The sequence below is a fragment of the Heloderma suspectum genome, chromosome 1, assembly GCF_057233095.1.
Source record: "Heloderma suspectum isolate Gila_16-S chromosome 1, 16-S_ref, whole genome shotgun sequence".
NCBI lineage: Eukaryota > Metazoa > Chordata > Lepidosauria > Squamata > Helodermatidae > Heloderma > Heloderma suspectum.
Window position 1 is genome coordinate 77,619,817 of NC_139458.1, and position 23,783 is coordinate 77,643,599.

Sequence of the window (23,783 nt, forward strand, 5' to 3'; positions counted from 1 at the left end):
TCCTTAATATCAGCATGAGGTGTAACAAGACTGTGGGCTGTAACCAGGTTGACATGTTTCACGAATATGCTTTAATTCCTCCAACTCAAACCTATATGTGCAAGCCAGAATTAATTCTAAACTGCTTTCTGTTAATATAAAAATAAACGTAGGCATAGTATGTGGATTCCTGTTCCACCCCACTGGAGGCATTTTATTTTGTGTGAAGACTGTAACACAGTATTTAAGTGGGTGTCTGGGGTTGACTGACAGCTCTCTGGTACAGTGCTTGCCCTATGAAAAGGATTTCCAGACTATGAATTTTAAAGGACTTAAATTAAAATGTTTAAAAGCTGTCACTGCTGTAAACTAGAAAATAAAAATCAATGAAGCAGTCAGAATGTTGTTAATGTGGCTCAGGAAGAATAAGCCACATCAAGCAGGTAGGAATTAACTAGAAAATCATATTGGATTAATAGAGAAGTTTTTAAAAATATATATTTTTAAGAACACCCTTAGCAGCATATGTTGCCTAAGGCTTTCCAGTGTTACTCAGCCTATTAAAAGGTTGCAGTGCCACACTGCTGTGTAATTACCTTCTTTGCTCCAAAACACTGATAAGCCAGCAATAGTAGTATCACAAATTTGAGGAAAGCAGAATTGATCCTGTACTGGCAATGTCAAAATTGCTCTCTGTGGTGTGAAAGAGGAAGAGTTTGAGCAACAGCTACAGAAAATTAGAAGTGGCTCTAAAGAAATTATATTTATACGACTGAAATCGATAACACTGGAAAGTTGTTGTTTTGTTTTTCGAATGGGTAAAGCGGAGGCTTACTTATCAAAGGGCTTGCAGTACTGCAAGGCCACTCTGGAAACTGTGGGTTAAAGGAAGCCCTTTGCTGGTGTGGTTTCTGAACAGTCAATGAACTGCTCATCCTGCTTGGATTCTTGTGAGCGGCACACTAGAAGTCCACATTTGATTATTAAATAGACTGCAACATGGAGTTAAATACTATTGAGAAAAGTAAAAATAGTGTTTTCACTCTCCTGTCATTGCATTTCCACTATATCAAAGGCTATCAGCTTCTTAAACTCTTGGGTCCTGATCTCATGGTATAACTCTGATCTAAAGTACTCCTGAGGTATGTAAGCAAGGAGGAAATTAAACTTTTATACTGTAGTAACAGGACAACCTTGGTTAATCAAGACCTCTTTCCACTTCAGTGAAAAGCAGTGCAAACATGCAGGCTTGGCTGTCTGTTAATGAGAAGAAGAGAACTATGGATTTCATCATTAAAAACCAGCAGCTAGTTGTTCTAGGCTTTTTCTCACTCATAACTGGGGAAGTGGGAGAGTGACTGACAGGGCTATGTTTCATTTTGCCTCCACTCTATATATACTAATCAATCAAGTGTGTTGAAATCAAAGCCATAACAAACATACGGCCTAGCTTTTATAATGCTTTTCAGGCTACCTCGCATGTTTCCTGTAGGCCTCAGGCTAGAAGGATGCCCCTCATTTTGGCTGCAGTCCATAAACCACTTAAACTAGCCCCTGTGCAATTAACATACTAATACACTGTGCAAGGCAATGACTGGGATATGGTTAGGTACAAATGAAGAGGGGACATGTTGGAGGTTGGACGTGCGACTAGCAACATCAGTGCAACCCTGCCTGTATCAGTGGGAAGAAGGAGCTTGCACTGCTGGAAGTAGTGCAGCAGTAGCTCTGTATCAGGGGTGGGGAACCCTTGGCCCCCCAAATGTTGTTGGACTACAACTCCCATTATCCCTGACCACTGGCCATATTGACCATGGCTGATGGGAGGTGGAGTCCATAAAATTTGGAGGGCCCCAGGTTTCCCACCTATAAAATAGGTTGCTAGAAATCCTTGTCCGATTGACTCTAGTTGGGTGAAGCTGCCAGATATTTTGGCTTAAATAGCTATGGCTTTCACTGCCTGTATGCCTTCTATTAGTATAAGAAAAATCCTGGGATAACAAGGGTGCTTCTTACCTTCTTGGAAATTGTAGTGCTGAAGCAGAATGTATTATGTGAAAACAGTATTAAATCATATTAAAAAAAAACTAGAACAGGTAGTTGATTGAATAGGTGGCATGTTGATTATTTATTTATTAAAAATATTTCTTCGCTGCCTTTCAGGGCAGAAGCCCTCCTGAGGCAGTGTATAACGATAAAACATATAAAAACAGTATATTAAGAATGATAAAAAACACAATAAAAACAGTAAGAAATACAGCAATAAAAAGAACATTAAAATAGCAATAAAAACAACAGTAGAACCAGCAATAAAAACAGCAACAAAAGCAATCATAGAAGGCAAGAGTAAAATAATATGTTTTTAAGGCCTTCTTAAAAGCCTTCAGTGTTGGAACATGGCGGAGCTCCAATGGCAACGTATTCCTTTTTTTTTGGTAGAAGGCACATTCATCACTTTTTTCCTCCCTGACAATTAACACTGACAATTAACACTGGAGAGCCAGTGTAGTGTAGTGGTGAGAGTGACGGACTGGGAGCCGGGAGATCCGGGTTCTAGTCCCCACTTGGCCATGGAAGCTCACTGGGTGACTTTGAGCCAGTCACAGACTCTCAGCCCAACCTACCTCACAGGGTTGTTGTTGTGAGGATACAACGGTGAGGAGGAGGAGAATGTAAGCCGCCTTGAGTTCCTTGCGAGAGGGAGAAAGGCGGGGTATAAATGCAATAAATAAATAAATAACAGTGGACGTAACACACTGGGCTGAGTTCACACATCATGGTAAACTGGTTCATCATGAATAAGGGTTAATATGTTTTAGGTGTTTAAATTATTTATTGTTTTATACTGTTTAAATTGATTTTATCTATATGCCACCCTGAGATCTTAATGATACATTATTTAAATGTTTTAAATGAATAAAATAAATAAGGAAAGGTGCTGGCACATGCTGCTCAATTGCTCCCACTTGACTTCTTCTTAAAGTGGGAGTAGCTAAATAAGCCAGGGAATCTTCATCCGTAGTTTGTTTAGTGTTGCACTGAAACTGGGATCTCTGGTTTGTTGCTCTCCTAACAAGCCTGAATCATAAGACAAGAACAAACCCTGGATTACAGCACACTTGCTCATTCACAATAAATCAGAGTTCTTAAGAATGTTGGCTTACCATGACAGGCAAACTGGGCTATGTGCTGGGAAAGTTGAGTGGATGTTAGTCCCAAGAGATCAGTTGTGACTTCTTGCAAAACAATGCTTATCCAACATTTAATCTTGTAGTATCAACCCCTTTCTCCCCTTCAGGGTATTCAGTGGCTGTGCTATTTCTGAAAGTACAGTCAAAAGGCCAAGAGACAATATAGTTCCTAAAAGTGGATTTGCTAGATTGTCATTTGAATTTGGAATGGAGGAAGAAGACTATACAGTACAACTGTATGCATATCTACTCAGAAGTAAGTCCCATGACCCACAGGCTGGGTTGTGAATAGGATTATAGCTTTAGTTACTCTCCCAAGGATTAGGATTACTGGACTGTGAATGTGCAAGAGGTGATGGCATTTCAGAATCCTGTTCTCTCAAGCAACCAAGTTTTATTTTGAAATATTCAATATTTATTGCCCTTCCACAAAAAATGGCCGCCAAGAAAGGAAAATGCTATCTTTATTTGTTAACAGAGGACTATTATAATAAAAGCAATGAGATGGAAACTAGTGCAACCCCCCTCCCCCCAAAAAACACATGGTTTCCTGTTACTGACTGCAAAGCCCCTTCCGTTCCAGTTCTTTAAACAACTCTCCCTCCCCAACTGAATGTAGATTTCAGGAAGAATCTCTGCTTGCTAATAGTACTGTGAAAAGCAACCTGGGGTTACTAGTAAGGAAGCAGAGAACGGTTGTAGAGTTCACACCTGGAGGGTGTTTTTTTTTGTAATCAAAACAAAGAAAGAGCCTTGTGGTGGCACCTTAAAAACTAACACATTTATTCTGGCATAAGCTTTCATGGACTATAGCCCTCTTCATCAAAGCATGGAGTATTATGGAGAGTTTCAGGTTTTGATCAAACCCACTTTTGCTTAGAGTTGCTTAGGTTAATGGAAAAGAAATACGTTGAAGTGCTTATTAGACTGGCTTTAGGTCACCATAAATTGCAACAGTTTCACAGGGTTCTATTTTACGCCCCATGCTGTTCAACATATACATGAAACCACTGGGGCAGGTTACCTGGAAGTGTGGGCTGAGGTGTCCCTGCCTTTCTATCAAAAATGGTAATGAAGGCAGCTTATAAGCACAATTAAGCTTGATTAAAACAGTAAAACAATGCATTAAAATACAGTTAAACATATTATAGAAAAAATTTAAAGCAGCATGCAACCCAACAGACCCACTTGCTTTCTTGAATGAAGCTGTCTTTGCCTGCCAGAGGAAGGACAGCAGAGAGAGAGTGAACCTAGCTTCCCTTGGGAGGGAGTTCCACAGCCTAGAAGTGGCCACCGAAAAGGCTCTCTCTCAGGTCACCACAACATGCACCTCAGAAGGTGGTGGTCTTAAAAGAAGGGCCTCTTCAGAAGATCGTAAGACCTGGGCAGACTCATTTGGGAGAAGGCAGTCTTTGAGGTAGACTGATCCCACGCCATATAGGGCTTCATGGGTCATAACCAGCACTTCGAATTTTGCCCGGAAAAAGCATTCTGGACCAGCTGAAGTTTTTGAACAATTTTCAAGGCAGTCCCACATAGAGCGTGTTACAGTAGTCCAAACGGGATGTAACTAAGACATGCGTGATCATGGCCAGGTCAAACATCTTTAAGAATGGGTGCAGTTGGTGCAGTAGCCTCAGCTGTACAAACACACTCCTGGCCGCTGCCAGGACCTGGGCATCCAGGTTCAGGATCAAGTCTAAGAGTGCACCCAAACTGCTAGCCTGAGTCTTCAGGGAGAGTGTAACCCCATCAAGCACAGGTTGAATCCCTATTCCATGTTCTGACCAAAAAAGCACTTGTCTTGCCTAGATTAAGCTTCAATTTGTTACTGACAATATGCAGATGACACCCAGCTCTGTCTCTCTTTTTCATCAAAACCGGTGAGGCAGTAGGTGTTCTGAATCAGTGTCTGAGTGTGGTAATGGACTGTGTGAGGGTCAGTATACTCAGGGCTGGCCCTACCATTACGTGGGCTCATGCAGCTCATTGTGTCACTATCTCACCGCTACCTCCCTACCTCCTCCAGCGGGTGTTCTGGAGAGCCCTGTCAGCTGCTCTCCTGCTGTGGCATTTGCCGCAGCAAGAGAGCAGCTGGTGGGGCTCTCTGGAGCAACCTTCTGTCATGCACTGCCACTTCCCCTTGCTGCAGCTATTGGGCCTCGCACGATTTCGACCAAACACAGGAGCTCTGTGGCCAGAAAGGGGTGCAAAGAAGCAGCAGCAGCTCGCTGGTTGGTAGCCAGATGGCAGCTCTAGCAGCAGCGGTGTGGTGTTCTTGCCTGAGACAGCGAGATACATTGGGCTGGGCCTGAATACACTCTCTCTGCACAGTTGGGTCTCTCTGATGAGAACTGTACATCTACATGCTTGTCAAGCTTTCCCTTCACGAGGGGTGTGTGTGTCTATACTTGGCTAAGTTCTGCTTAGTCTTCAAGTTTTGAGATGTGGGAAAGTATCTGTCGGCAGGATGTACCAGTCAGGAGCATGCCTTGGGGTAATACATTGCTCAGCCTTTTCCTTCATTTTGAGGAACGCAGACAACTAAACTGGAAGGTATGATGATTATGTGAAGACAGGATGTCATTGGCCCTGATGAGCATCTCCTACCTATGGAGTTGTTAAGAGTTATGCTGTCTCTCAGTCATGGATTTGCTACCATACACATCTGCGGGAATCAACTCAAGTTTCAGTACTGCCTAATTGGGGGCATATAAATATAGGTTTGCCACTGTACTGACTCGAGCTGATCCAGGCAATTTTCTGGACCACTGAACTGCTCAAATGAATGAAGATCATCTCCTGGCAAGAAGATGGTTGTATACGGTCTTTTCCAACAATTTGTGTGGTGGTACAATTCTGATTGGCTGGGTCTGCCAAGGGGTGCATTTAAAGCATTGTGGACTTATCTGCATGTAAAAGGATAATCAAACTGCTAAAGTGGCATAGAAGTGCTTACTAAGTTTTCAGTGTAATTCTGCTAATGTGATTTAGGTTTGCTGTGACTGATAACTTGGGGAGCTCTAGTAGCAGATAGGGCCTTACTGGCAGGTGTCTTGAGCTTATTCAGGGGAGCAGGAACTAATGGGAACCTCTGAGCACCAGATTGAAGAAGATGTAGGACATGACCCACTTCCCCCAAATACTCTCAGAATGCTGTTGCTAAGCAAGAATGGCTTCCCCAGCAGTACGGGCTGAGCTGCCTCTTAGGTGCAGTTCTATGCACAGGCACTGCAGTACACCAATAGACAATCAGCACTATTTTTTTTATTGTGAAATGGTGCTAATTGTACCAAACAAATTCACATCTCAAGAACAATGACTGTGGAAGGGCTTTCTAGCAGCTGTGTCTGCTTTTTAAACACAGATACACAATTTAATGCTCGAAGAATAGGAAGCACTAAAAAAGCCAGTCGTGAACAGCCAGAAAGTTCAAATGGGCATTCTAACAAGGGAACCAGATTGTAACCAAGCAAAATGAAACAAGAGATACGCAGTTGAGCCCTTTGATGTTTTTCTGCCTTGTTAATGATTGTAGATCTTTATCACACTCAGAGTATTTGTTATTATCTGTGCATTCAATGCAACACATTGGGCTGGTTCGCACGATCGCTGGCACCCACCATGGTTTAAATAATGGTTGTAGTAGGTGGTCGCCATGGCTTATTATGATATGTGAACCCGGGCAGGGTGGCTTGTTGCCATGTTTCCAAGCCACCCCAGAAACCTACAACAGCCCATGGGTTCTGGGTGGCTTGTTACCCACAGCAACAAGCCACCCTGCCTCGGTTTGCACGTAACGATAAGCTGTGGAGACAGCCCACCAGAGCTTGTATATTCACAATGGCAGCTGGCACATGGCGCAACCCACTGTGGTCTCAAGTGCAAGTAGCAAACTGCTTAGCTCTGACGCTGGGTTAATAGTATCTTAAAACGTATGCTTTTTAGTTGTTTAAGTTGTTTTTCTCTCTTGCAGAAATTGTTGATGGGAACGCAAAAATGACCCTTGGAATGATCTGGACCATCATTCTCCGTTTTGCCATTCAGGATATCTCAGTGGAAGGTAAATCCCAATGAGCCTACATCCCCCATAAAAGTATATCCTATGAGTATTGCATGTTATGGATTTCTGAAATGGAAATGATGTGAAACCCATGTACAGATCATCATAGCTGGTGAACATACAAGGGGTGTGTGTGTGTATGCAGTTGCTCCCTATGCATGAGCTGAGAAATCGTTTGTGCTAACACTATCCAGCAAGCAGAAACATTGTCAAAACTTGCTGACTCTATTTACAATGACAAAATTCAGGGTTTAGGGACCTCCAGCCTGTGTAGTCCCCATGAGTTCTGATAGGTATGGATGGGCTGATCTGTCAGTCTGGGTTTTGCTGAGGCTGTCATTTTTTTGAGTTCAAGCTCCTTCTGTTCTGTTTCTGTACAAGCTTGCAGTTAAAAAAAAAAAAAAAGCCATGCAGAAATTTGTAGGTTTTTGTGCACATTTTTCCTAATGTATGCATTCGTGTGTGCATTTTTAAATATATATTTTCCCCCAAGTACTTACATTACTGCAATGCTGCTTTTTATACAGTTTTCTCAAATATATGTATTTTGTGCATACTTCCCCTAATACGCACTTTTTGTGTGTGTGTTTTCCTGAGATGAGCCACATTGGAAAGCTTGCAAAAATGTGGATTTCGGAACACAATTTACTGAAGGCTTGGGAGGTGCAAATTGGGTAAATTGGGAGTGAATTTCTCATCCATTCATACTAGTGACTTGCTGCACAGGCCTGCTGGCTGCAAGTGGCTGCAAGCTTGTTGATTCCAAGACACTGTGGGCCACGTTGTCCTTGACCTGGAGGACCATCTTGTCTGCTCCCACAGGCAGAATAGCAAGGTCACGATTTATGCACGAGGGTTCCTGAGAACAATTAAAAGAATTGTATGGGCATTGTCTTCGAATACAAAGCCTTTTCCTTTCTTTTTGTGATTCTCTGCAATTTGATGGGCAGCGTTATTAAATATAAACCGTGTTTATTTTGTGGGAGGAGCTATTTTAAGCAATTAATCTACTCAAAAAATACGTGCTCAGAGCAATAGTTCTAGCACAGTGGTCTTAGAGAACAGCTTGCCCTTTCCAACTCTTATGTGACTGTGTGGCCTCTCATGGCACTACTCATAGCTGTGCCCCAAACCAGTGCTCACCCTGTAGTGTGTATGAGAACCTATTAATATTGCCATAAGTTAGGCTTGTAATTAGTCACCTGTGGTGAGTAAGAGTTCCAACCAGATGACCCTTTGCTCTTCCTTCTAGAGCTAAAAAGCTAGTACCTCCAGGGAACTCGAGGAAATGCGCAAAGGGATTGGGTTGAGATATGGGAACTGGCTAGAGTCACTCACCTAGCTTCAACTTCAGGTGGGGACTTAAAGCTGGGTCTTTCTGGATGTCCAAATCCCATACTCTATCCACTATGCTACAGTAGCCCTTTTAAGTTTAGATAGGAGACAGAGAAAGCTCCACATCTAGTCACCATAATGCAACCCTGTTTAATGTAAGGCTGCTTTCCATCCATCTTCCCAATTTATAACATGTAGCTTTTGTGTTTACAATGGAAATAGAGAGCAGCTGCGGATTCCACTATGCTGCAGAAATGTGTCACTAGTGGCGGTTGCCCATTTTGCCACTTTTGAAGGGCAGCATTATGAAATATAAACCATGTTTATTTTGTGGGAGGAGCTATTTTAAGCTTTGAAAGGTGCAATCCTATGCATGTTTAGACAGAACAACAGGCCTACAATGGCTTGCTGGGGCATGCTGGGAGATGTAGGCCTTTTTTCTGTCTAAACATGTATAGGGTTGTGTCCTAAACTCTTCAAAAAAATACATGCTCACGGCTAGATTTAAACACCAATAGTTCTAGCACAGTGGTCTGTGGTTGCCCATTTTGCCTCTCTCTTTCTGACTTGGGTGCCAGTGACTGGGGGGGATCTTAGTGTAGGAGAAGAGGGGCATGGGGAGGAAACTAAACTTCTATTTTTACAAGACTGCCATCACCTTTGATAATTAATTTGCAGTCTATGTAATCCTATGTAATCATACTGTTGTTGTTTTTTAAACTAAGTTCAGCGATTGTTCAGTAACCCTGATAAAAATGGCTGTCACAGAGGTTTTGAGTTGCACATGCTGGGCTTCAGTGTAAATGGAAGGAGTAGCCCAAATCCTCCTCAATGGCTTCAAAAGTTTTAAAGGTCAGAATGAATAGGCGGCTTTTAAAAGTTGTGGAAAAGCCCCACAGAGGTTGGCTAATCCTTGTATCTTTTGTTCCCTAGAGACATCTGCTAAAGAAGGGCTTTTGTTATGGTGTCAAAGGAAGACTGCTCCATACAAAAACGTGAACATCCAAAACTTCCATATTAGGTAATGCAAACGTGAAGGGCAGTAGCCTGTAACTTGTAATCTTGCATTTTCTAGGGAACTGGGACGCTGCTTCGTGCTTAGCCTGTCTTTAACTTACCATCGTAGACCATTAAAGGGGTGGTGGTGGAGTAGTTGTACTCTTAAAGCTGCCCTTCCTGCTCAGAGTTAAAAGACTTGAGACTGGCTGAGGGTTTCTTCCTGCACTATTCTCAGCACACAGTTATGCCTTTATTTCTGTGTCTGATATTAATTAAAAGGCTCGTGCTCTTTTTATTTTTGTGCTGTAGGTCCAAACACACATAGGCCCAATTCATATATACATTCCCAGCTTGCTAAACCATTGTTTAGCCAGCCAGAAATTAGTGTTAGAACCACATGTTCCTCCCTCACCCCTCATCTCACCTCTTCATCAATGTACCAGTCCTGGTGAACTTAAAATACAGTTCCTTGTTAAGTCCAAAAGAAGGAGGAACTGTGGTTTGATGTCAGATTACTAATCAGGGTCTTAAACCACATTGTGATGGGGAACTGTAGTTTTAAGCTAAACTGGTTTGGCAAGCCAGGAATGCATGTCCAAATTGGGCCACAGTCGCCAGGTGTTGTAGAACTGGGCCTATATAAATATATAATGAGGTGTAATCCTGTTCTTGTGCTTCAGGCAGTGGGGACTCCTTTTGTGGTCTTCCACAGGGTGTGAGGACATATCCTTCTGCTTCAATTGCAAACGAGAGAACAGTTCTGGGTACTGGGGATTTCCTCATCACTGTCCTACACATATACACACTGCAGTCACTTAACACATGTGTATAAAAATATCTCCCTGTGAGACTTGTTTCTACAAGCATTTTTGTACATGAAAATGTTTAAAGCTTGAATTTTAAAACTGGGACTGACCCTGTAGACAAGATGGAAGGAGTGGATCATATTCTGATAGCATAGTTGTACTTGCTTTCCCCACCCTCTACTTGTGAGCCATTACAATGCATCTAGTCAACAAGAACCCTGCCAAAAATCTGGAAGGGACAAGAACAAAGAGAGCAGCTACATGTTCAGGTTCATAAAGAGGTGTCTGTGGTTATGGTTCTTTCCACTTCCACATAAGTTCTGTTAAACTAACTATATTTGCCTTATTTTGAAGAAAAGATCATGTGTCATGTTAGATATTGAATCTGATACATTACATTCCCTCTCATCTTTTTACATAAACTGGTGTAATTCCTTGTCCAGGTCTGGCAAAAGAGGGAGCAAACTGCAGATTAAAATTATTTTACCAGGTACATCCAACAGGGATCAGTGAAAGAGTATATGTTCTTCATGTTTAATTCTCAGTCTGGTTCAGCACCACTATTCTCAGAACTCTTCTTACTAAAAGCTTTGTAGTTGGCATTGGTTGGGTTTACACAACTTGCTAACCCACACTCAGTGGTTGAGTGCAGGTTGTTGTTGAACCGTGGGTTATCGTGTTGTCTGAACATGGCATATTTTCTGCAGGGTGGCTTGTTAACCAACAGGGTGGCTTTTTAACCAGCCTGAACAACCCAACAACAAACCATGGGTTCTCAAAGTGGCAGGTTCAAGAAAAATAAGCCACACTGCATGGTTAACAAGCCATCCTGTGGAAAACACTCTGTGTTCAGACAACACAATAACCCGTGTTACAACAACCCACAGTTCAGCAACAGCCTACACTCAACCACTGAGTGTGGGGTAGCGCGTTGTGTGAACCCAGCCAGTGTGAAGAGACTTAAGCTGAAACAGAGGTCAGACTTTACAAGGTACTGAAGAAAAAGTAGATGAGGCCCAAATATAATCATTCTCTAAACACAGCTGTCCTCAACCCAGGTCTCTCCAGATGTTGGACTACAAATTCCATCACCCCTGACTGTTGACCATGCCGGCTGGGGATGATGTCAATTATATTTCAACATCACCTCTGGGGATTCAAGGTTCGAAAGACACAGCCTTCCCCGACCCAGCTCGGTCCAGATGGTCTTGGACTACAACTCCCATAATCCCCAGTTAGTCTGATCAACAGTTGGAGATGGTGGAAGTTGTAGTCCAACAATATCCATTGGGATTCTGGTTGGGGAAGACTACAGTCTAGACCAACAGCATTATTTGTGGCCTATGGTCTCCATGGGGAATACTGCTGATCAAAATTCTCGGTGGTTCCTTGATGAATGTCATTAATTGTGTCCTATCTGTCTCACAGCTGGAAGGATGGCCTTGGTTTCTGTGCCTTGATTCACAGACATCGTCCAGAGCTCATTGACTATGGAAAACTAAGAAAGGTACCGTTTTATATTCTGGGATATTCCAAGTAAAAACATTCTGAGAAGATGGTTTCTACCAGTTAGTTCCTGATGGAGATTTAGACCAGCAGCAAGTAAGGAATTACCTTGGTCTTAGAAAGTACGATTCAGGTAATTCGCAAGTTCAGACAGATGAAGACTGTCACATTCAGCTATGCTAGATTGGAAGCTGATTGGAAATATTTTCTTAGACTGATTGAGCTTATCAGTCCAGTCAACATTGGCCTTGGCGTCCTTGAAGAAAGCAGGTGCTTTCTGTGGATTAAGTATCCCACCAGTGCCTTGTTAAAAGCTTTAGTGCAGCCTTCCCCACTGTTGTGCCCTCCAGATGTTTTGGACCACAACTTGTAGGATTCCTGACAACTGGCGATGCTGTCTGGGGCTGATCAGAGTTGAAATCCAAAACATCTGACGGGTGCCATGTTGAGGAAGGCTGCCTTAATGGAATGCATGAAAACTCTTTCATTGGTTGTACAAAACTGCATATTTGGCCAGAAGACTTCTTTAAACTATTTTTGTGAGCCTTGTGAGGACAGGACTTTTAACATTTAGAAAAACAGTGTTAAGCCACTCTGAGTCCACAGGATATAATCAGCTAAATGAATAAACACCCCTTTCCTTGTCCTGCTTAAATCAGGATAGGCAAGGATGACCAAAAAAGTAAATTCTGCTAATAAGTAGATTTGCGTGTGCCAAAAGAGGCATCGAATCCTCTTTCTTACTGTTGCCTTCAAGCTGTAAGTTTGCTATATCCTAACAGTAGGCCATGAATTTGATCTTCTTGTCCACTAAGGAAGCTGGATGAATGCTTAACATTTTCCTCCAATAACCTCAGAAACATGCCACATTGGTCAGTAAGAACAGCATATTTTTGTGCCTGACACCTCCCATCTTGATTATTTTAATGTCATCATCATCATCATGAATTTAATTTCTGTACTGCCCAAAGCTCTCTTGGCAGTTCACAAAAATTAAAACTCTAAAATACAACATGATAAAAATTAATATAAAACCTTAACATACAAAAATTTAAAACAAGTTAAAACAGCTAAAAACAATTAACAATACAATATCAGGACCCGATAAGACAACGATCACCAAAAACATTTTTGGTAAAACTACATTTTACTAGGTGAGTTTATGACAGGCGTGGTTAACAGCTTTTACACAGTCCTCCTACCTTGCTTCAACAGTTTTGCAGATTTGCTGTTGCGAGAAAGCCAGTGATTGCTAATATTGCAGTAATACTGACTGGTGATATGGCAACATCTTACGAAATGTAGAGAGTTAGAACTTACTGGTAGGAGGGAAATAGTCTGTGCAAGTCGGCATTTTTATGCTGGGGTAGGGGAGAAGCAGTAGGGAATCTAGCATTAATTTCTCTTGTCAGCAGGTAAATGTACATTAAAAAAAAATCTGAATAGTAGTATTAGCTACTAAAACTGTAATAATCCTTATAAGTAAGGTTCATTTTTTTCTTTTGTAACTGCTGTTGAGCACAGCCTGGTTCTGTGTTTATGTATAAACTTAAACTTCTCAATAACTCAGTGGTTAACTCGTGGTTTGTTGTTGGGTTAACCTCTGGGTCGTTTAGCCTCTAAACAACCCAGCAGTCCGGGTTTGGATGTCATGCTCACCAGTCTATGAAGAAGCTGATGGTGGGCTGCTGAGTAAAAGTGGAAGAGGTGGGGCACATTGCAGGCATATGCTGTCTCTTTAAACTGATGGGTTGTCGTTATGAGCGAACCAGGTCAGTGTAGCATTTTGGGACCAATTCAATGAGAATTACAGTTGCACAGACATCCTCAAACTGCCTGTGCACACTTACCTAGGAATAGGTCCCATTTAGGTCAGCAGAACAGATCATGAAAAATGTGTGTTGATTTCCTCACAAGTGTTACAAAGACAAAACAAAGATAGACATTTCAACTATCTTAGCTAACTCTCTTCCATAGGAAAAGACCAAATAAAGGAAAACCAAAGTGTTTGTGTGTGTGTGGGGGGGGGGGGGGGGGATGGGAAAAGGCCGCCTGGTTCCTAGCCTGTTTAACATTTACCAAGAGCAAAATTTCGGCAAAATGCCAATGAAATCTATGTTTGTGCTAATAGTTCTCAGTCATATAGTTCAAGTGGTTTAGCAGTTGGCCTATTCCTATTGTACTAAACAGGAGAGAATAGAGTTGGTGTTCCACCTGAGGGGTGTGTGTGTGTGTGTGTGTGTGGCATGCTCTTGGCCGTTTGCCATTAATATAGGGGAAGGCTTCTCAAACATTGTCATACTGACCCTCCCCACGTCAAGGCATAAAAATGGTTTGAGCCTTCTCCAGTTGTAACTAACACTAAACAAGGACAAATGGCTTAGCTGGAAGCTCTCATGCTCACTGATGGTGCAGGAAGTAAAGCAGACTAATGGAAAAGGGAGAACAGGATCCATGGTGTCTGTTCAAGGTCTGTAAAGAAAGCTTTCTGGAGAGGCCATTTGGAAAACACATATAGCTCTTGTAGTTCCCTTTTACTGCATTAATGGGGTGGGTGGGATGGCGGTTATGTCAACCCTCCGCCTCCTGGGTCAGTCAGTACAAACAATCTGAGCTGAGGATTCCAAGGAGGAATTTGCACATCCCCTAATGACTGACTCCCTGTCTTCAGGAGGCCTGCCTGCCTCCCACTTTGAGGATCCAGCCTGGAGTTGGTACACAAGTGCAGTTCTATGTCAACTGTTGTGCAGGGAAAGTGAGGCCGCTATCATTACACTTAACTTTCTAGTGTGCCTGTCCTTTGGTGTAATGTCATCATTTCCTCTTATCTGGTTGGCTAGGCTTTCCAATTAAGAGCATAGTTATGTGGTGTATGTGTCTGATATTAATGCTATAGTTATCAGTCTGTATGATGACTCCATTGATCTTGTTTATTTATTTTATGTATACCCCACCTTTCCACCCAAAAATGGTGCTCAAGGTGCCTAACAGTAATAAAACCAAACTTAAAATAAGCTTAGTTAAAACAATCTTTGGCCTATCAATGACCCAAGGTTGTGTATCAATCCTATTAAAATGGTTTCTTCTGTTGTGTACTTATTGCTGATTTAAGAGTATTTCTTTCCTAGGATGATCCTCTCACTAACCTGAACACAGCTTTTGATGTGGCTGAAAGGTACCTAGATATCCCCAAGATGTTGGATGCAGAAGGTAAAGTAGAATCCAATTTTGATTGATTTCTTTCCTCCCTCCACCCCCAAAGAGGTTCCTCAAACTTTCCTTATGTACTTACTAGATCTTTCAGATGCACCCCCCCCCCATCACATATCTAGTCTAGAGTAAGTCCTGATACATATGTTACTACTGCAGCCTTGAAGTTGCTTTCTAAGGGCTGGATCCTACACAATCCTAATAACATTTGAAACATGGAATAACATGGGATGTACAGATAATGTAAGTTTCTACATTGGTGCCCCCAGCGGAGAGTAGCAGCATAGATTTAGAACCTTCTAACATGATCTGTCAGTTCTGCATGATTCTGTTCAAAAGTTACCAGGTTGACATGAATGGTGAATTAGGCTCCACTCAGCATCAAAAATGTATGAATCAGACCCAAGATGGATAATGGCAGGGTTGTGTTCTTGCTTCCTTCCATTTGCACCTGGTGTGAATGTCTCAAACCTGCTCTGTAGCTTGTTATTGAGAGGCTTATTTATAAGGCAGGAATAAATTCAGTAGTAGGTGGACACCTGTCTCTGACTGGGTTGGTGCTCCACCTTCAACAAACAAATTGGATTCTCATCAGACAGCAAATGGCATGGTAACTCTGCAATACATAAGGAGAGGAGAAAACAAAGGCCGGTCATCCCCCATTGTCTCCCACATCTTAGTTACGTTTCTCTGAACATTTTATTTCCTGAACCATTGTACTAATTAATCAAACCAAATAAAGCAATCCAAAAGGCATAACCTGCAGTACTTTAGATTCCTGGATACAATTTTAAATATCCCTTTTTGCCAAGTTGTCAGTTTTGCATTTTGAAAATCTACACTGGCACTGAAATTTATAGTTTTCTAGTTGCCCTTGTTCTTCAGTTCCCATTCATGACAATTTCTTTCCTTTCTTCCTTAAACTTTGGGAAAATATTTTGCTGCTGGTGGGCTCTGTCCAGTCCTGTTTTCCTCTTTCCAGGTCATATATTCTGTGGTTGCTTCCAGATGAGACTTTTGTCATGCAATCATCCTGCCTCCTTCATAGAATTTTACAGGGGGTACAGATGACAACGTCTTCAACTTGTCACCCTCCCATGTTTTCCCACTATTTCTTCCATCTTTTTTCTTTCCACAAAAAAATCTATTAAGTAAGAAAAGATGGAATAGCTACACAATGTCTTTTGACTGCTAGAGCTAGGAGCTCTCTGTCAGGAAGCACCCTGGGACCTTTTTGAGAAGTGTTGTTGACCATAAGCAGAAGTGGAAGACACACTCTGCTAGATCTGATCGCCACTCCATCCACTGTTTAATTATTTTAAATCATGCTTTAGTTGTAGTTGGTCCTCATCTTCATCCCCAGCAAGTAGCCTTAGGTGGGAGTCCCCAAGTTGCTGGCTCTGAATTTTACTAAGAGCATTTCTTACCCACTGGGCTTTCCCAAGGTATTGAAATGGTTAGTCGCATGGCAATGCATTTTTCCTTTTGTGCCTTAACAGCTATCATTCTTACTCATCATCATCCTTCTCATAGCAGCAAGGAAATGCTCTGAAAAACATTGCATGGCCTGAGCTTGAGAGGCGATGCGCACCTGCTTCTCCCACTAAAATAAGGGATGCCTGGCAAATTCCGACCAGCGACAGCATACTGGGAATGGTGCACAGTGGGGTGGGGAGAGGGGAGCACTAGTGTGCATTCAGTACAGCAGCACTGTGGGGTCATTTTCCACCTTGCTAATCTAATCGACTTCTCCCTCTGGAAGTGCCACTTGGCACATTTCCCCCAAAATAATACCTTGTAGTGAGGGGAAGAGGGCAGGGACAATTGCCCTAAATGTAGGGGAGAAATCTTGTGGTGAGAAAGTCTGCAAAGACCTGGGTAGAGAACATGCAGGTGCTAACATTCACACCCATCCCTGACTTGGTGTCCCCAGTACCTCACTTTGTTCACTCCCCATCAATTGATACGCTCTTTAACTTCAGGTTTTCTTTGACAGACATTGTTGGAACAGCCCGTCCTGACGAGAAGGCCATCATGACCTATGTTTCTAGCTTCTACCACGCCTTCTCAGGAGCCCAGAAGGTATCGCAGGATTCCAAGCTCCCTCCACACAGCGCACCTGGTCCTCTTGCTAATGTCCAAACCTTTTTTCTTTCTCTCTCTCCTCTCTAGCTACGGGCATCCTTATTATTATTTTTGGCAGTGTTGGCTTATTGGCTTGGGGTGGCACCTCAGAGATATAGCATTTTGGAAATGCAGATTGGTCAAACACAGTCCCACGGTCAGTGGTGTCATGCAAATCCATTCTTGTATGCAAAACTGTGGGTCACTTTGATGGCATTGGGAGCTCTGCTCTTACTCATTGAATGCAAGGATCTCTTTAGAGGTGAGCCTCCGGAAAGACAACTTTAACCAGGAAAACAGCTAACAATCTTCTGCATAGTTATTTCTCATAATACATACATTTGCTAGCAACATAACATTCTTCATGTCAATCCATGCTGAATTGCTTTGCTGAGTACTGACAGCATTTGGGCTCTTTTTGAAACCTCTGGTGTAGACGCCCTCCTTACTTTGCAAAAGTGCATCTTCTTCAGAAATAGGACCTGGATGCCTGCCACGGAGCAGTACATGTGCATTCTATTTTCTGACTCTGAAAATATAATTAAAGAAATGTCCCAAATAGAAGCATTGTAGCTTGATGAATCAACTGGTACCTAAGAGCTCAGTATGAATCAGATGGGCTTTGCAGTACAAGTCCATGCATGTCAGAAGTAAATCCCACTGACTTCAACAGAGCCTACGCCCAAGTAAGTGTGCAGCGAATTGTAGCCTTAGTGAACTGCAGTTGCTGTGATTATCTAGTAGTAGGTGTCGGCTTTGTGAGATGCTTCCCATGTTTCTTTTAGAAGAGACAGGTGTACACATCTGCATATGACGATGCATGGAAATGTAACATTAGAAAATTGATTATGGATTTCCAAGGGAAGATGTAGGTAGAGCAAAGCTTGAAAGTAGATCAAGAAGTCATGGCACTTCCCTTAGAAGTAGATTATGTGTCATATTTAGATGTAGCTTAAGATAGTGATGGATACAAGGTACACTACAGCCCACCAAAGGACCACCTGCTGGTTTCTGGGATTCTTGCAAAAAAGGCTGGACTAGATGGACTTTGATCTGATTTAGCTAACACATGTTTTTAACCAAGCGTGTATAATCAGGATCACATAATAGATTAGTTAATTAGTTATGCCTTAACTCTTAAGAGATTTTCAATATGCAGTCTTGCTTTATACATTTAAAAACACATCAGCGGGCCACAGGGGGTTTAATTAAAATGGGCCGTTCAGGACTGCAGCCTGCCTTCTTTGCCTTAAGAGACAGATGTCTCTTTGTCTCCTACAATGAAATGGGGAGCAGTACTGAAACATTTGTTCTTATATTTTGAACCTGCCATACTTGTGATGTGAGCTGCTTTTCCAGAATTTCCCTGGCCATGCAATTGTATGTCTTCTGTCATTTATTGCAATGGTATGGCACCATTGCCTTAATATCTGCTACACCAAGCAAGGGATTGCACTGCATTTTCTAGTGCACCTGACTGAACTAACAAGCATTCAGCAATTTGGAATGTCTGGTGACTGAACCTTTTAGGTGCCACTGCATTATCAGCTAATCTGTGTGTTCAGAAGACACACAGAGGACAGCCCTCCTGGGACCGTAAGTGCTTCAAAGTGCATATTGGGGATTTGCATGAGTGAATGATTTCCCTGTGGTAACAACTCCCTGTCTGTGAAAAGCTAGCATGACAGGGAAAATGCTAATCTAGAACTCTGTTTCAATGATCAGGGATTTTTGCTGTTGGGGAACAGTCAATCAAGGAAGTCCTTCATGTGCGTTTTGAGGTGTCATAATCCCTAGAGGCCTGTAAGTGATTCTCCTGAATATGAAGCTTGGCTCCAATCTGCCAAGAGAAATAGCTTATTTCTCAGTGGTGGAATATGATGCTATTAAGGTTTTCTGAGGGTACAAAAGTTAGAATAAGCATCATATGGAAATGTTCTTCTTAGTGATGAAGTGGCTGTCCTAAGACAAATGTAATGTTGCTCCATTTTGCCATGTCTAACTTTTGCTGGAGGGTCTTTATCAAATTTATCTACTTTACTCCTTTGTGTAGGATAGGCACACAAAACTGACTGTTCACTCCCCAGAAAAAGTTAGTTCTACTCTTGTTTTCAAGTGGGTTGAACCTACTGACTGTGGAGTTGTGTCAAAAATAATAATGATAATGTACACTAGGGCTGAAAATGGGTGGTGGCAACTGGTGCCACTGGAGTCCACAAAGCCAACCCTGCTGGTCACATTCTGGTCTCAATTCCCAGCTCTCCGCATGGAAATCTGTTTGGCCTGTCCTGCAATGCATGATGGGAAGTTTCCCCCCTTTCTTACCACCCATGACTGTTTTATTTTATTCTGTGTGCTGCTTCTTACTTTATCCTTTCAACCTCTTCTCCTTCTTTGCACAGATATTATAGGCACGCTAAGGCCGGATGAGAAGGCCATTATGACCTATGTTTCATGTTACTACCACGCCTTCTCAGGTGCGCAGAAGGTGAGACTTTACTCCTAACAAACCCCCTCCTCTTCCTTCTGTTTCCTGCCCATCAAATTCAGAGGAAGCGATCCTAAACCATTAGAGGTATGGAATCCCATGCTGGCTTTCACATTGAGCTATGAAACGTTACTACAACTTCTTGGGGATAAAAGTCCTTTAGCTTTGCTGAGGACTGTCTGGATTTCTTTCATCATAGTAGATCTCTGGCTTCTCTGAAGGTTTTCTACCTAGAACTGCTAGGCTGTAACCACACAAGTCCAAGTTAAGATTGGAATCAATATATTCAAAAGTGACGGGTGTGATGCCTGTCTGTTTGGAAGTGCCCTGTTAGCTCCGGTTCGGTGCTGGGTCCCTTAAGAGCCCACTAGGCCAAATTATTTTTGATGTCTGATACAACTCTAGTCCACCACTGGCAGTGTGAAATCTGTTGCGGGTGTTAAAAAAGCTGTTTTTAGCAGGGGTAATAATTACTGTAGTAGTAGGTGGCTGAGGTCCAAAGTACAAGTGACCTCAGAAGGGGGAGTTGGAGATCCGACCCCCAAGCCTGACCCCCCACAGCTGGCGCAGAGAGAACCACGCCAGTGTCAGGGGCTCCTTGGAGGCCTCTCTCAGTCTAATCCAGTAGCCAAGTCCAGACACAGACAAAGGAATTCCTTTCAAAGCTTTATTCTTCTTTTACAACTTAACAACTATACTGATTGCAACTAGATCTGAGCAGCACAGTACCTATGCCCTACGTTGGAACAGTTGGTCCCCGTTTGAAAGGGAATTACTGGCAGACCCCTGAACTTAAGGACTAGGGAGAGTCCCTCCCCTTTTCCCTTGGATCCTCTGGGCGCAGCCGTTGTTTGCGCGCCAACCGGGCACTGCGCCTCCTTTCCGCGCCCTCCATCTGGCGCCGCTCTCTGCGTCTGCGTCACGCATCCACCAAGTCTGCTATCTGTGCTTGGTCACTCCCTGGACTGCTAACTAAACTAGGAATGCTGGTGGGAGGAATCTCCGTCAGGTGTTGGTCCTGGGAAAGAGGAGCGCGCTCCTCTCCCAGGAGCGACTGCTCTTCCTCAGAATCAGAACTGCTCTGGGATTCTATGGGCTCAGTGTCCACCCTGACATCCAGCTGCCTCCCCAAGGTCGGAAAATCAACCTCAGAGAGGAGGAAAAGGGGGCATTTCAGTGGGTGGTGAGGGGAGGAGACCGGAGAGGCCAGGATAGATTTATCCTGAGCCTCCTTCGCTCCCCCTCTGAAGTGCCATTGCTACACAGGCAGAAAAGCCCGTCTGTCAAAAGATCAGAGGGCAGGGAGGCAAAGATCTCCTCCACCGCTCCTCCCGCACTGCTCTCTTCAGCCCAGCAGGGCACAGGAATCTCAGCAGCCTCCGAGTTCAGGGGCTTCTGAGCAGCGAGGGCCCAGTCCATAGGACTGCACCCTAATTCAAGACCAAACTCCAGTGATTTTTGCAAGTTGAGATGGCTGTCCTATCCAGCCTTTACTAACCTGGTGCCCTCCAGATGTGTTGGAACACAACTCCCCATCAACGATCGTGTTGTCTGGGGATGATGGGACTTGTAGTCCAACACATCTGGAGGACGCCAGGTTGGGGAAGGCTGTGTTACATCTTTCTAAAACATCCAGCCCTGGTGCCAGATTCGATTATAACAGTCTCTGCATGGTGCTCTTAACGCTTCCTTTTCTGCCCCCATCTTGCTTCTCCTTGCTCCCCCCCTTTTTTGTTCTTCCTCCACCTTCGGGTGCTTTCCTTCCTCATACCATTTGTGGTGTTTCTCTACCTCTACAGCTGTTTGGTTTTTTTTAGTCTATGTAGTCATCTCTCAACTGATGTCTCCATGTCTTAGGGCTGGTCCTCCCTTGACACTTTGTACTCAGGTACAAAATACATTTGCCTTTATTGATTGTCCATGTATTTTGTGGGAAAGCAGTGATTTTCACTTGAGTGTCATTCAGAACAGGCACTAGCTGCTTTCATCCATACCCGAGTATAGGCTGTCCAAGAGGAAAGCAGCCCTTATGCCAAACTCCTCTGGCTTCACACTGGGCAGCTCAGCTCCAATAAGAGCAGCTATTGTGTCGCTAATTCAGAACTTCTCCCTCACTATACCAGGCAGCCGTATGAAGTCCACTTTCTTAGAAGATAACCTTTGCCCTGTCTTCCCTTTATGCAGTCACATCATAATATCTTAATAAAAATGAGCATGCACATCTTTTTCTTTCCCCGACTTTGTTACCAAACTTGTGGGGGTTCCAAGACACAGATGTATATGCTAAACTGAAATATTACAAACTGAACTGAAAATTGTCACTCTGGGTCCCAATTTATGGGTTACCAACATGCCATGTTAGCTGCTGAAAAACCTCCCTTTCCCATGGTCTGCTTCTGCGTCACTTTGGAAGTGTACGAGTTAGACCTCATTCTCCATATTATGTTTTAAAAAGCACTCTCTTTTAAAATACTAGAGTGACAGCAGACCTTCTAAATGTGTCTTTTTTGCAGAACACATTTGACTCCTTTTAGACTGCAGTTGTATACTCAACTTACCTGGGGGTAAGCCCTTTGAACTCAGTGGGTCTTACTTCTGAGTAGAGATTATAGGATTGGTCTACAAGTATGAGAAAGTGTTTTAAGGCCCAATCTTATGCATGTTTAGAAAGAAAAAACTCCTACAATGAAATAGGAGAAGGCTGGCTGGGGAATGCTGCGAGTTGTAGGACTTTTTTTCTGTCTAAACATGCATAAGATTGCACCCTTAATCTGGAAAAGTCTGGGACACTAGCACATTCAAATTTTATTTAAATACCATGTTACCAGTTTGCTAAAAGCTTTACCCTAAATTTGTGTAAAACTCTTCTGGCATTAGGCAATATCTTGTTTAATAGACAACATAGATTATGGATCTGAGCATGCCATTTTCTAGAATAGGAAACAACAGCTTTGTTCAGTTCTGGTTGGGGTCTATTGCTATATGCAAAGTAGTTGATGCCTTGAAACTACTACTAAGATGCAAATGAGAGCATCAGTTGCATGACGTTGGGACCGTGTGGCTGTAAATATTTACCCGTGACATGAATGAAGTTGATGAAGAAGAACCTCTTCAGTAAATTATCTGAAGTTGAGCAGAATGCCAAGCCCTCAATATTTAATGTTAATTTTTCAGAGCACATACCAACTTTCTGATAAAGCTGAAGTTAACATACAAAGCCAATTCTCAATTCATCACATGAACAACTGAGAATTCTGGTTGAATTTGTGAATTTGATTATTTCATTTCTTTGCAAGGAGATACTCAAGGTAATGGTGGGGGGGGGGATGTTCAGCAAGTTTACATTTGTGAACTGGAACCCATTCCATGTGCAACCCAGCAAATGAACTAATATATATCAAAAAGTCCTACAACTCCCAGCATTCCCCAGCCAGCATGTTGTAGGCCTTTTTTCTGTCTAAACATGCATAGGATTGTGCCCTTAACTTTGTACTTAAAAATAATAATTCAATATTCATTCTGTTGAATGATTATCTGAACTTGATTGTCAAAATGACCAGTTCCATCCACAAAATGTTGGCGCCTGTGTCTAGCCAGCAATTGGTGCTAATAACCAGGCTGTCACACACATTGTTGAGCTGTAAAATATTTGTCACTGAACAAAGCCACTGCAGTAAGAATTCAGAGTTAGTTATTAAGGCATCAAGCCTGAGCTGATTTTAAAGGAAAGGTGTTTTTTTAAAAGTTGACTGCACTGTCAGCTGGCCAGTTAGTCTAGTTGTGTATTCACCTCCTAGAGGAGAGGGTCTTGTTCCTTTCCCTTTTGAAGCTCTCCCAATGCCAGTCTTCTAACAGCCCGCTGTTGAGAGAGACAGGCTCCAAATCTGGGGCTAATGCAGAGTGATTAGTAAGCATGTATTTCAGACTAGGCCCAGGAGCACAGAGTAGCTTTTCAAACTCTGCCCTCTTCCTTGACAAGGTGACTTACTGTGATGTCGCTCCATTTCTCATTCAGATTTCTCATTACTGCTACCAGCCCTGAAGGGGAGGTCACATGATCAACTTTCTGCTTCTTTCATTCT

The 23,783-nt window shown here is 42.7% G+C and overlaps 1 protein-coding gene across 7 annotated transcripts in view; it reads left to right on the forward strand.

Moving 5' to 3' along the window:
- The window catches only part of ACTN1 (actinin alpha 1), a 149,904-nt gene that overhangs the window by 94,357 nt on the left and 31,764 nt on the right, over positions 1-23,783 (forward strand). For 5 of the 7 annotated variants that reach the window (XM_084847984.1, XM_084847998.1, XM_084847979.1 and 2 more), the window contains exons 4-8: positions 7,147-7,233; positions 9,502-9,589; positions 11,802-11,880; positions 15,008-15,089; positions 17,086-17,171. In XM_084847984.1, coding sequence (XP_084704110.1) covers positions 7,147-7,233; positions 9,502-9,589; positions 11,802-11,880; positions 15,008-15,089; positions 17,086-17,171 — 422 coding nt within the window. Of the gene's footprint in view, positions 1-7,146; positions 7,234-9,501; positions 9,590-11,801; positions 11,881-15,007; positions 15,090-17,085; positions 17,172-19,615; positions 19,702-23,783 lie in introns of all 7 variants that reach the window. The other 2 variants (XM_084847992.1, XM_084848007.1) reach the window with 1 other exon arrangement.